We start from the raw sequence: 11,857 nt of genomic DNA, 5'->3' as shown, positions 1-11,857 counted from the left end.
CTTCCCTATCTATGAGATCCAGATCCCCCAAGTGGCAGTGCTTCGTTTTGTCTTAGAGACGGACGTGGGGTGTTTACCAGAAATCCATAGCTGAGGGACTTCCCTGGTGGCACAGTGGTTAAGAATCCTCCTGCCAGTGCAGGGGTCACGGGTTCGATCCCTGGACTGGGAGGATTCCACATGCCAAGGAGCAACGAAGCCCGTGTGCCACAACTACTAAGCCTACGCTCTAGAGCCTGCGAGCCACAACTGCTGAGTCCGCGTGCCACCACTATTGAAGCCCATGCACCTAGAGCCCGTGCTCTGCAACGAGAGAAGCCACAGCAATGAGAAGCCCGCGCACCGCAACGAAGAGCAGCACCCACTTGCCGCAGCTAGAGAAAGCCTGCGTGCAGCAACGGAGACCCAATGCAGCCAAAAATAAATAAATAAACAAATTTAAAAAATTGTTTCCGAAGCAAAAGCATCAGTGACAATACTCAAAGTATTGCCAATGTTGTTATTAAAAAAAGAAAAATCCATAGCTGAAATCTGTAGGCAATACAATTGGGCAACTTCTTCAAAGAGATAATGAATTTTGTCCTTTTTCAAGCATCTCTTTTGGTGTAGAAATGTATGGGCTGGTGTTAAAATCCAGTTACAATTAATCGTTTTACATCATCTAGGCAAATTTAATGGTGACCCCCCAACTACAACTTTCTCACCTCACTGACCCAGTGATGGGCAAAAATATTCTCTATTTTCTAACAGAAAGATAGAAAGCAAACCTGCATAATAATCCCAGGAGGCTTTGAACAGAAGATTCTGCAGGTGTCCTGTTTATATGGGATTTGGTTTTGGTTTCGTTTGTTTAATCAGTATAGTTCATCTCCTAGAAAGAGGCACACAAATGCTGGTGTAATTTAAGAACAATAGACTGCACTAATCACAGATTGTTAATCCCATCTGCTCCTCATGAGAAGGAAGCAGTGTTCCATGATGTGTCAAAGGACCTATGAGCCTTCCTAAATCTGACCACTCTCCTTATTCTGTCTTCTTGTATTTCTTTCTCCACGGTTCTTTGGTGTCTTTTTTCCCTTCTTCTCATTGCATTGTCACCACAAAGCTTATCTATTTTCATATGAGAGGTTTTCATATGAGAGAGAGGTTTGGGGAGGTTAGGTCAGATTTCATCATGGTCCCCCAATGACAAAATTATCACCTCCTAAGAGTCTGTTATCTCTGGAAAAAATTTATTGCTATCCTATAAAGAGGAATGTGGTGTTTTGAGTTAGCTTCTTTACTAAGAAGCTAAAGATATTTATTAAGAGTATGCTACATGAATAGCACGTTAAATATTAATTTAATACACTACTTCCTGTCCTTTTATTCCTCTACCTGATACAGCTGTAGGAAAACACACTTGTCGTTCAAGAATATACCTGTTAAAAAAAAGAAAAAGAATATACCTGTTTCTTTTAGCCACGTTTCGTAGTGCCATTCAAAATTAAACTAAATCAAAATGAATATGGTTAGGGAAAAAAAATGTTGGGCAAGAGGCAAGTGGGGTCAGGGTCTCTGCTATTTCTCTGGAGATAGTCTGCAGGGTAAGACAAGGTAGGAGTTCAAGTAATAACAGTTTATCTGTAAAAATCATCCTCCCCAGGAGTCCTTTACAAGATTTCTGAACTTTCAAAAAGCCATATATGGGTGTGCACATGGCACCAGGGGGTTGAAGGCAGTTGGTTAAACCTAACTTTGAAGCCAGGGAAAGTCTAGTGAGTTCTACTCAGATCTTTGGGGAAAATGAGGCTAAGCTAGTTTTAGAGGTTGATTTCTGTTACAACTGGCTTCTCTGAAGTACCTTAGCAGAAGTCCAAAATTAGAAAAGAGGAAATGACCTTTTGTTCTACCGAGTGTTTAGTAGGAAATATTGAATCACATTAATGGGTTTCCAAGGCCTGAGGAGGGTTTGGACCTTAAAAAAAAAAAAAAAAGTACAGTATAATAATGTTTAAGACTACAAGCTCTATACTCATTATCAATATTAAAACCACACAAGATATTTTTCCAGGTTTATTGAGATATGACTGACATATAACACTGTATTTGTTTTAGGGGTACAACACAATGATTTGATATATGTATATATTGCACATATAATTTATTTAACATCCGTTTCATCACAGTTACACATTTTTTTAATGACGAGAACTTTTAAGATCAACTCTTAGCAATTTTCAAATATTCGTTACAGTGTTGTTAACTTTAGTCACCATTACATCCCCAGAACTTACTTATCGTATAACTAGCAGAAGTTTGCACCTTTTGACCACCTTCACCCAGTTCCCCCACCTCCCCCCACCCTGGCAACCACTAGCCTGTTCTCTACATCTTTTTAAACACACACACACACACACACACACACACACACGTTAATTTTAGGGGATATATTGGTGAGGGAACGTTTTACATGCCGTTTATACTTAAATGTGAAAAGTCAATGCTATTTAAGCAACCAAATTGCCAATCTGTTACTGTTACAAACAAAAAGGAAAAATAAACTGATTTTTATTTCTAAATAAAGGGTTGCTGAAGGGCCTTCGCCTTCCGGGGGTATGACTCTGAGAAGCTCTGACAACTGAGCCCTAAAGCCCCACAGTCACGGGTCAGGGCAGTTGTAAGCACAATTCTCAGACGAAGGGTCGGCTCCTCCCCACACCCTCCAGGGTGAGACGGGGCGGAGCCCGGAGGGCCCCGGAGGCGGGAGGGGCGGGACAGGGCGCGAGCGGGGCGGTGGCGGCGGGGGGGGGCGGGACCTCCGGGTTCCCGCGCGCAGGCCGCAGCGGCCCCTGGTTTCCTTCTGGGACCCGCGGCATTTCCGCTACTCTCGGCCGAGAGGGACCCACAGGTCTCGTCCCGCCGCTGGGCCGCGCGGAGCTGACCGCCTGGCGGGATGCGGCCGTCCCCGGGGACGTGCTGGCTGCTCTTCTGGCTGCCGCCGCTGGCCGTGCTGCCGGCGGACGCGGTGCGCGGCGAGGAGGACGAGGCGGCGTTGTCAGGTAATCGCGGGCACGGGCGGCGGGCGCGCGCACGCTCCTCGGCTCCCCCGCTCCCTATCCCCGCCCTCCTCGCCCCCTCCCCCCGTCTCGGCCGGCTCCCCGGAGATGGACCAAGCTCTCCCTTCTCCGGGCGGCGGGGCGCGGGGAGCTGTTTCCTTGCCCGGCTTAAGGTTTCCTTCGCGGGCGCGGCCTCCCTTATCGCCTGCTTGGGCGTCCCTGGACTCTGCTGGCACTTGGACATTATAATTTTAGGGTTAGAAGCAACTGCAGAGTTCATTCTGGCCCAGTTCCCTCGTTTTGCAGAAGCAGCCGAAGCCCAGAGAAGTTCTGATTAGTCCAAGGACACACAGATAGTCATTGTACAGATGATCCTAGTCTCCCGACTTTCAACACAGGGCATTTGTATACATCAACTTAGGTTGAAAATATTATTATTTATCTAGGTAAAACTTTGGACTCAAGACTAGAGAAGGTTTGGCTTTAGAATTGGACTGAACTTCGCCTGCCCTTACTAGCTCTGTGACCTTGAGTGAGTCATGCTACTACCGGTCACATGTAAAACACGGATAATATTTCACAGGATTACTGTGATGTTTAACGTGTACCTGGTACAAAGGAAACAAGAAATGGTAGCTGTTCGTAGTGTTGTTATGGGCTGTCTGGAGTGGGGCAAGGCAGGAGTTCTAACTCCACAACTGCTACTAATTTGCTATGAGCTTAACGTTTCTTTTTCACTGTTTTCACTATTTTTAAAAGATTTCCTGGAATCACTGTCCACTAACTTCATCTTATTGCCCCCCTGTGGTTGCAAGGGAGGCAACCAAGTGTAGCTGGGCATAGCTGCTACCCTCCGATAAAATCAGGATTGTTTGTCTAAGGATAAAGGCAGTTATCAGATTGAGCTGGAGCTACCAACTCCTCTGTATCTTGCAGTGAGGTACGCCTTGGGGGACTCTTCTATACCAGTTTTCATTGAATGGACATTTGTTGAGTATTTACTATGTGCTAGGCAGTGTTAAAAGTGCTTTAACTGCATTATCTTATTGAATACTCATAGTAGCTGTATGGGTAGGTACCATTTATATACCCATTTTACAAGAGGGAACAAAGGCTTGGTAGTAGGAGAGGTAACCAGTATGTACTGATGAAAAAATAAATCACAGATCTGTCTAAGAGGGAGGATTTCTGAGTATGGCTGCAAACAGAAAATTGTAAGTAGCCTTGGACCAGCATCCAGAACGTTGATTTCTCTAGTTCGGTCATTACATTCAGCCACCCACTTGCAGAATTACATTGGTCCAGGCTTGTTTTTATGGGCCATAGTTTTCTCATCAGTAAAGATGAAGAAGTTCTATTACTGAATGTTCTCCAATAATTTCCTTACCTTTTATTTGCCTCAATGAACCCACTGTTTTTCAGGTTTTTGTTACCAGATTTAGTGTTAACATGTCAACTAATTTATTTTGTTAATCAAATCATACATAAATGCTTCTGTTCTGCCTGAGACATGCAGGATGCCCACTGAGTTGATAAAATTCTAGTCCACAGCTAAGAGAAATGGCAACTTCTGTAGCCTTATAGCAACACTTGCCCTTACAGATGGGCTTCACAACTGAGATTTTTTTTCTTTTACATCTTTATTGGAATATAATTGCTTTACAGTGGTGTGTTAGTTTCTGCTTTATAACAAAGTGAATCAGTTATACATATACATATGTTCCCCTATCTCTTCCCTCTTGCGTCTCCCTCCCTCCCACCCTCCTATCCCACCCCTCCAGGCTGTCACAGCTCCTAGCTGATCTCCCTGTGCTATGCGGCTGCTTCCCACTAGCTATCTACCTTACGTTTGGTAGTGTATATATGTCCATGCCTCTCTCTCGCTTTGTCACAGCTTACCCTTCCCCCTCCCCATATTCTCAAGTCCATTCTCTAGTAGGTCTGTGTCTTTATTCCTGTCTTACTCCTAGGTTCTTCATGACATATTTTTTTTCTTAGATTCCATATATATGTGTTAGCATACGGTATTTGTCTTTCTCTTTCTGACTTACTTCACTCTGTATGACAGACTCTGGGTCTATCCACCTCATTACAAATAGCTCAATTTCGTTTCTTTTTATGGCTGAGTAATATTCCATTGTATATATGTGCCACATCTTCTTTATCCATTCATCCGATGATGGACACTTAGGTTGTTTCCATCTCCGGGCTATTGTAAATAGAGCTGCAATGAACATTTTGGTACATGACTCTTTTTGAATTATGGTTTTCTCAGGGTATATGCCCAGTAGTGGGATTGCTGGGTCATATGGTAGTTCTATTTGTAGTTTTTTAAGGAACCTCCATAATGTTGTCCATAGTGGCTGTACCAATTCACATTCCCACCAGCAGTGCAAGAGTGTTCCCTTTTCTCCACACCCTCTCCAGCATTTATTGTTTCTAGATTTTTTGATAATGGCCGTTCTGACTGGTGTGAGGTGATATCTCATTGTAGTTTTGATTTGCATTTCTCTAATGATTAATGAAGTTGAGCATTCTTTCATGTGTTTGTTGGCAATCTGTGCATCTTCTTTGGAGAAATGTCTATTTAGGTCTTCTGCCCATTTTTGGATTGGGTTGTTTGTTTTTTTGTTATTGACCTGCATGAGCTGCTTATAAATTTTGGAGATTAATCCTTTGTCGGTTGCTTCATTTGCAAATATTTTCTCCCATTCTGAGGGTTGTCTTTTGGTCTTGTTTATGGTTTCCTTTGCTGTGCAAAAGCTTTGAAGTTTCATTAGGTCCCATTTGTTTATTTTTATTTCCATTTCTCTAGGAGGTGGGTCAGAAAGGATCTTGCTGTGATTTATGTCATAGAGTGTTCTGCCTGTGTTTTCCTCTAAGAGTTTGACAGTTTCTGGCCTTACATTTAGGTCTTTAATCCATTTTGAGCTTATTTTTGTGTATGGTGTTAGGGAGTGATCTAATCTCATACTTTTACATGTACCTGTCCAGTTTTGCCAGCACCACTTATTGAAGAGACTGTCCTTTCTCCACTGTACATTCCTGCCTCCTTTATCAGAGATAAGGTGACCATATGTGCATGGGTTTATCTCTGGGCTTTCTATCCTGTTCCATTGATCTATCTTTCTGTTTTTGTGCCAGTACCATACTGTCTTGATTACTGTAGCTTTGTAGTATAGTCTGAAGTCAGGGAGCCTGATTCCTCCAGCTCCGTTTTTCGTTCTCAAGATTGCTTTGGCTATTCGGGGTCTTTTGTGTTTCCATACAAATTGTGAAATTTTTTGTTCTAGTTCTGTGAAAAATACCAGTGGTAGTTTGATAGGGATTGCATTGAATCTGTAGATTGCTTTGGGTAGTAGTGTCATTTTCACAATGGATTCTTCCAATCCAAGAACATGGTATATCTCTCCATCTATTTGTATCATCTTTAATTTCTTTCATCAGTGTCTTATAATTTTCTGCATACAGGTCTTTTGTCTCCTTAGGTAGGTTTATTCCTAGATATTTGATTCTTTTTGTTGTAATGGTAAATGGGAGTGTTTTCTTGATTTCACTTTCAGATTTTTCATCATTAGTGTATAGGAATGCCAGAGATTTCTGTGCATTAATTTTGTATCCTGCAACTTTACCAAATTCACTGATTAGCTCTAGTAGTTTTCTGGTGGCATCTTTAGGATTCTCTATGTATAGTATCATGTCATCTGCAAACAGTGACAGCTTTACTTCTTCTTTTCCAATTTGGATTCCTTTTATTTCCTTTTCTTCTCTGATTGCTGTGGCTAGAACTTCCAAAACTATGTTGAATAAGAGTGGTGAGAGTGGGCAACCTTGTCTTGTTCCTGATCTTAGTGGAAATGCTTTCAGTTTTTCACCATTGAGGATGATGTTGGCTGTGGGTTTGTCATATATGGCCTTTATTATGTTGAGGAAAGTTCCCTCTATGCCCTCCTTCTGCAGGGTTTTATCATAAATCGGTGTTGAATTTTGTCAAAAGCTTTCTCTGCATCTATTGAGATGATCATATGGTTTTTCTCCTTCAGTTTGTTAATATGGTTTATCAGATTGGTTGTTTTGCGTATATTGAAGAATCCTTGCATTCCTGGAATAAACCCCACTTGATCATGGTGTATGATCCTTTTAATGTGCTATTGGATTCTGTTTGCTAGTATTTTATTGAGGATTTTTGCATCTATGTTCATCAGTGATATTGGCCTGTAGTTTTCTTTCTTTGTGACGTCCTTGTCTGGTTTTGGTATCAAGGTGATGGTGGCTTCGTAGAATGAGTTTGAGAGTGTTTCTCCCTCTGCTATATTTTGGAAGAGTTTTAGAAGGATAGGTGTTAGCTTGTCTCTAAATGTTTGATAGAATTCGCCTGTGAAGCCATCTGGTCCTGGGCTTTTGTTTGTTGGAAGATTTTTAATCACAGTTTCAATTTCAGTGCTTGTGATTGGTCTGTTCATATTTTCTATTTCTTCCTGATTCAGTCTTGGCAGGTTGTGCATTTCTAAGAATTTGTCCATTTCTTCCAGGTTGTCCATTTTATTGGCATAGAGTTGCTTGTAGTAATCTCTCATGATCTTTTGTATTTCTGCAGTGTCAGTTGTTACTTCTCCTTTTTCATTTCTAATTCTATTGATTTGAGTCTTCTCCCTTTTTTCTTGATGAGTCTGGCTAGTGGTTTATCTATTTTGTTTATCTTCTCAAAGAACCAGCTTTTAGTTTTATTGATCTTTGCTATCGTTTCCTTCATTTCTTTTTCATTTATTTCTGATCTGATTTTTATGATTTCTATCCTTCTTCTAACTTTGGGGTTTTTTTGTTCTTCTTTCTCTAACTGCTTTAGGTGCAAGGTTAGGTTGTTTATTCGAGATGTTTCCTGTTTCTTAAGGTAGGATTGTATTGCTATAAACTTCCCTCTTAGAACTGCTTTTGCTGCATCCCATAGATTTTGGGTTGTCGTGTCTCCATTGTCATTTGTTTCTAGGTATTTTTTTATTTCCTTTTTGATTTCTTCAGTGATCACTTCGTAATTAAGTAGTGTATTGTTTAGCCTCCATGTGTTTGTATTTTTTACAGATCTTTTCCTGTAATTGATATCTAGTCTCATAGCGTTGTGGTCGGAAAAGATACTTGAAACAATTTCAATTTTCTTAAATTTACCAAGGCTTGATTTGTGACCCAAGATATGATCTATCCTGGAGAATGTTCCGTGAGCACTTGAGAAAAATGTGTATTCTGTTGTTTTGGGATGGAATGTCCTATAAATATCAATTAAGTCCATCTTGTTTAATGTATCATTTAAAGCTTGTGTTTCCTTATTTATTTTCACTTTGGATGATCTGTCCATTGGTGAAAGTGGGGAGTTAAAGTCCCCTATGAATGTTACTGTCGATTTCCTCTTTTATGGCTGTTACTATTTACCTTAGGTATTGAGGTGCTCCTATGTTGGGTACATAAATATTTACAATTGTTATATCTTCTTCTTGAATCAATCCCTTGATCATTATGGTGTCCTTCTTTGTCTCTTTTAATAGTCTTTATTTTAAAGTCTATTTTGTCTGATATGAGAATTGCTACTCCAGCTTTCTTTTGGTTTCCATTTGCATGAAACATCTTTTTCCATCCCCTTACTTTCAGTCTGTATGTGTCTCTAGGTCTGAAGTGGGTCTCTTGTAGACAGCAAATATATGGGTCTCGTTTTTGTATCCAGTCAGCCAATCTGTGTCTTTTGGTGGGAGCATTTAGTCCATTTACATTTAAGGTAATTATCGATATGTATGTTCCTATTCCCATTTTCTTAATTGTTTTGGGTTTGTTATTGTAGGTCTTTTCCTTCTCTTGTGTTTCTTGCCTAGAGAAGTTCCTTTAGCAGTTGTTGTAAAGCTGGTTTGGTGGTGCTGAACTCTCAGCTTTTGCTTGTCTGTAAAGGTTTTAATTTCTCCATCAAATCTCAATGAGATTCTTGCTGGGTAGAGTAATCTTGGTTGCAGGTTTGTCTCCTTCATCACTTTAAATATGTCCTGCCAGTCCCTTCTGGCTTGCAGAGTTTCTGCTGAAAGATCAGCTGTTAACCTTATGGGGATTCCCCTGTGTGTTATTTGTTGTTTTTCCCTTGCTGCTTTTAATATGTTTTCTTTGTATTTAATTTTTGACAGTTTGATTAATATGTGTCTTGGCGTATTTCTCCTTGGATTTATCCTGTATGGGACTCTCTGTGCTTCCTGGACTTGATTAACTATTTCCTTTCCCATATTGGGGAAGTTTTCAACTATAATCTCTTCAAATATTTTCTCAGTCCCTTTCTTTTTCTCTTCTTCTGGAACCCCTATAATTCGAATGTTGGTGCATTTAAAGTTGTCCCAGAGGTCTCTGAGACTGTCTTCAGTTCTTTTCATTCTTTTTTCTTTATTCTGTTCTGCAGTAGTTATTTCCACTATTTTATCTTCCAGGTCACTTATCCGTTCTTCTGCCTCAGTTATTCTGCTAGTGATCCCATCTAGAGTCTTTTTAATTTCATTTATTGTGTTGTTCATCATTGTTTGTTTCATCTTTAGTTCTTCTAGGTCCTTGTTAAAATGTTTCTTGCATTTTGTCCATTCTATTTCCAAGATTTCGGATCATCCTTACTATCATTATTCTGAATTCTTTTTCAGGTAGACTGGCTATTTCCTCTTCATTTGTTAGGTCTGGTGCATTTTTATCTTGCTCCTTTATCTGCTGTGTGTTTTTCTGTCTTCTCATTTTGCTTATCTTACTGTTTTTGGGGTCTCCTTTTCGCAGGCTGCAGGTTCGTAGTTCCCGTTGTTTTTGGTGTCTGTCCCCAGTGGCTAAGGTTGGTTCAGTGGGTTGTGTAGGCTTCCTGGTGGAGGGGACTAGTGCCTGTGTTCTGGTGGATGAGGCTGGATCTTGTCTTTCTGCTGGGCAGGTCCACGTCTGGTGGTGTGTTTTGGGGTGTCTGTGGACTTATTATGATTTTAGGCAGCCTCTCTGCTAATGGGTGGGGTTGTGTTCCTGTCTTGCTAGTTTTTTGGCATAGGATGTCCAGCACTGTAGCTTGCTGGTCGTTGAGTGAAGCTGGGTGCTGGTGTTGAGATGGAGATCTCTGGGAGATTTTCACCGTTTGATATTATGTGGAGCTGGGAGGTCTCTTGTTGACCAGTGTCCTGAAGTTGGCTCTCCTACCTCAGAGGCAGAGCCCTGGCTCCTGGCTGGAGCACCAAGAGCCTTTCATCCACACGGCTCAGAATAAAAGGGAGAAAAAGGAGAGAGAATTAGTAGAAGTATGAGGAAGGAAAGGAGGGAAAGAAGGACGGAAGAAAGAAAGAAGGATAGAAGGCAAGAAGGAAAGAAAGGAGGGAGGGAGGGAGGGAGGGAGGAAGGAAGGAAGGAGGGAAAGAAGGAAAAAAGACAGAAAGAAAGAAGATACAGTAAAAATAAAATAAAGTATAATAAAGTTATTGAATTAAAAAATATTTATTTAGGAAAAAAAAGGGAGACGGATAGAACCTTAGGATAAATGTTGGAAGTAAAGCTATACAGACAAAATCTTACACAGAAGCATACACATACACTCTCACAAAAAGAGGTAAAGGGGGGAAAATCATAAATCTTGCTCTCAGAGACCACCTCCTCAATTGGGGTGATTCGTTGCCTAAAGGAGGGAAGGAAGGAAGGAAAGAAAGAACGAAGGTAAAGTATAATAAAGTTATTAAAATTAATTATTAAGAAAAAAATTTTTTTAAAAAACCATGGACGGATAGAACCCTAGGACAAATGGTGGAAGCAAGACAATACAGACATGGTCTCACACAGAAGCATACACATACACATTCACAAAAAGAGGAAAAGGGAAAAAAATCATAGATCTTGCTGCTAAAGTCCACCTCCTCAATTTGGGATCATTCCTTGTCTATTCAGGTATTCCACAGATGCAGGGTATATCAAGTTGATTGTGGAGCTTTAATCCGCTGCTTCTGAGGCTGCTGGGGGAGATTTCCCTTTCTCTTCTTTGTTCTCACAGCTCCCAGGGGCTCAGCTTTGGATTTGGCCCCGCCTCTGCGTGTAGGTCGCCGGAGAGCGTCTGTTCTTCGCTCCGAAAGGACGGGGCTAAAGGAGCCGCTGATCCGGGGGCTCTGGCTCACTCAGGCAGGGGGGAGGGAGGGGCATGGAGTGCGGGGCGAGCCTGCGGCGGCAGAGGTCGGCATGACGTTGCACCAGCCTGAGGCGCGCCGTGCGTTCTCCCGGGGGAGGTGTCCCTGGATCCTGGGACCCTGGCAGGCTCCCCGGAAGGGGGGTGTGGATAGTGACCTGTGCTTGCACAGAGGCTTCTTGGTAGCGGCAGCAGCAGCAGCAGCCTTAACGTCTCATGCCCGTCTCTGGGGTCCGCGCTTTTAGCCGCGGCTCGCGCCCGTCTCTGGAGCTCCTTTAAGCAGCGCTCTTAATCCCCTCCAGGTACGTGGGGGGTTTCTTGCCTTTTGGGAGGTCTGAGGTCTTCTGACAGCGTTCAGTAGGTGTTCTGTAGGAGTTGTTCCACGTGTAGATGTATTTCTGGTGTATCTGTGGGGAAGAAGGTGATCTCCGCGTCTTACTCTTCCGCCATCTTCCCGGAAGCCTGAAGTTTTGACTAAGTATTTTTACCTTAAAATAAAAGGTAATTTAGTTTATGACTAAACTCTTTAACCTAATTGTATCTTTATACATTTAGGAAAACATAAATGACAAAAGTAGTACAAAAGAATAATTCTAAATTTATCAGTTAAAGCAAGTGATGTGCAGTTGTCTCTTTTTTTAATATATGATATGTAGTCCTAACATTA

At 41.7% G+C, this 11,857-nt stretch overlaps 1 protein-coding gene across 5 annotated transcripts in view; it reads left to right on the top strand.

Moving 5' to 3' along the window:
* Positions 1-2,754: 2,754 nt before the first annotated feature.
* The window catches only part of NEMP2 (nuclear envelope integral membrane protein 2), a 47,423-nt gene continuing 38,320 nt past the window's right edge, over positions 2,755-11,857 (top strand). For 2 of the 5 annotated variants that reach the window (XM_079924048.1, XM_079924047.1), the window contains exon 1: positions 2,757-3,041. In XM_079924048.1, the coding sequence (XP_079780174.1) occupies positions 2,936-3,041 (106 nt within the window). In that variant the 5' untranslated portion in view covers positions 2,757-2,935. Of the gene's footprint in view, positions 3,042-11,198; positions 11,493-11,857 lie in introns of those variants that run through there. The other 3 variants (XM_079924050.1, XM_079924051.1, XM_079924049.1) reach the window with 3 other exon arrangements.

This window comes from Stenella coeruleoalba (genome assembly GCF_951394435.1).
Source record: "Stenella coeruleoalba genome assembly, chromosome: 6".
In the NCBI taxonomy this organism is placed as follows: Eukaryota; Metazoa; Chordata; class Mammalia; order Artiodactyla; family Delphinidae; genus Stenella; species Stenella coeruleoalba.
This window is presented reverse-complemented; position numbering and strand designations above follow the sequence as displayed.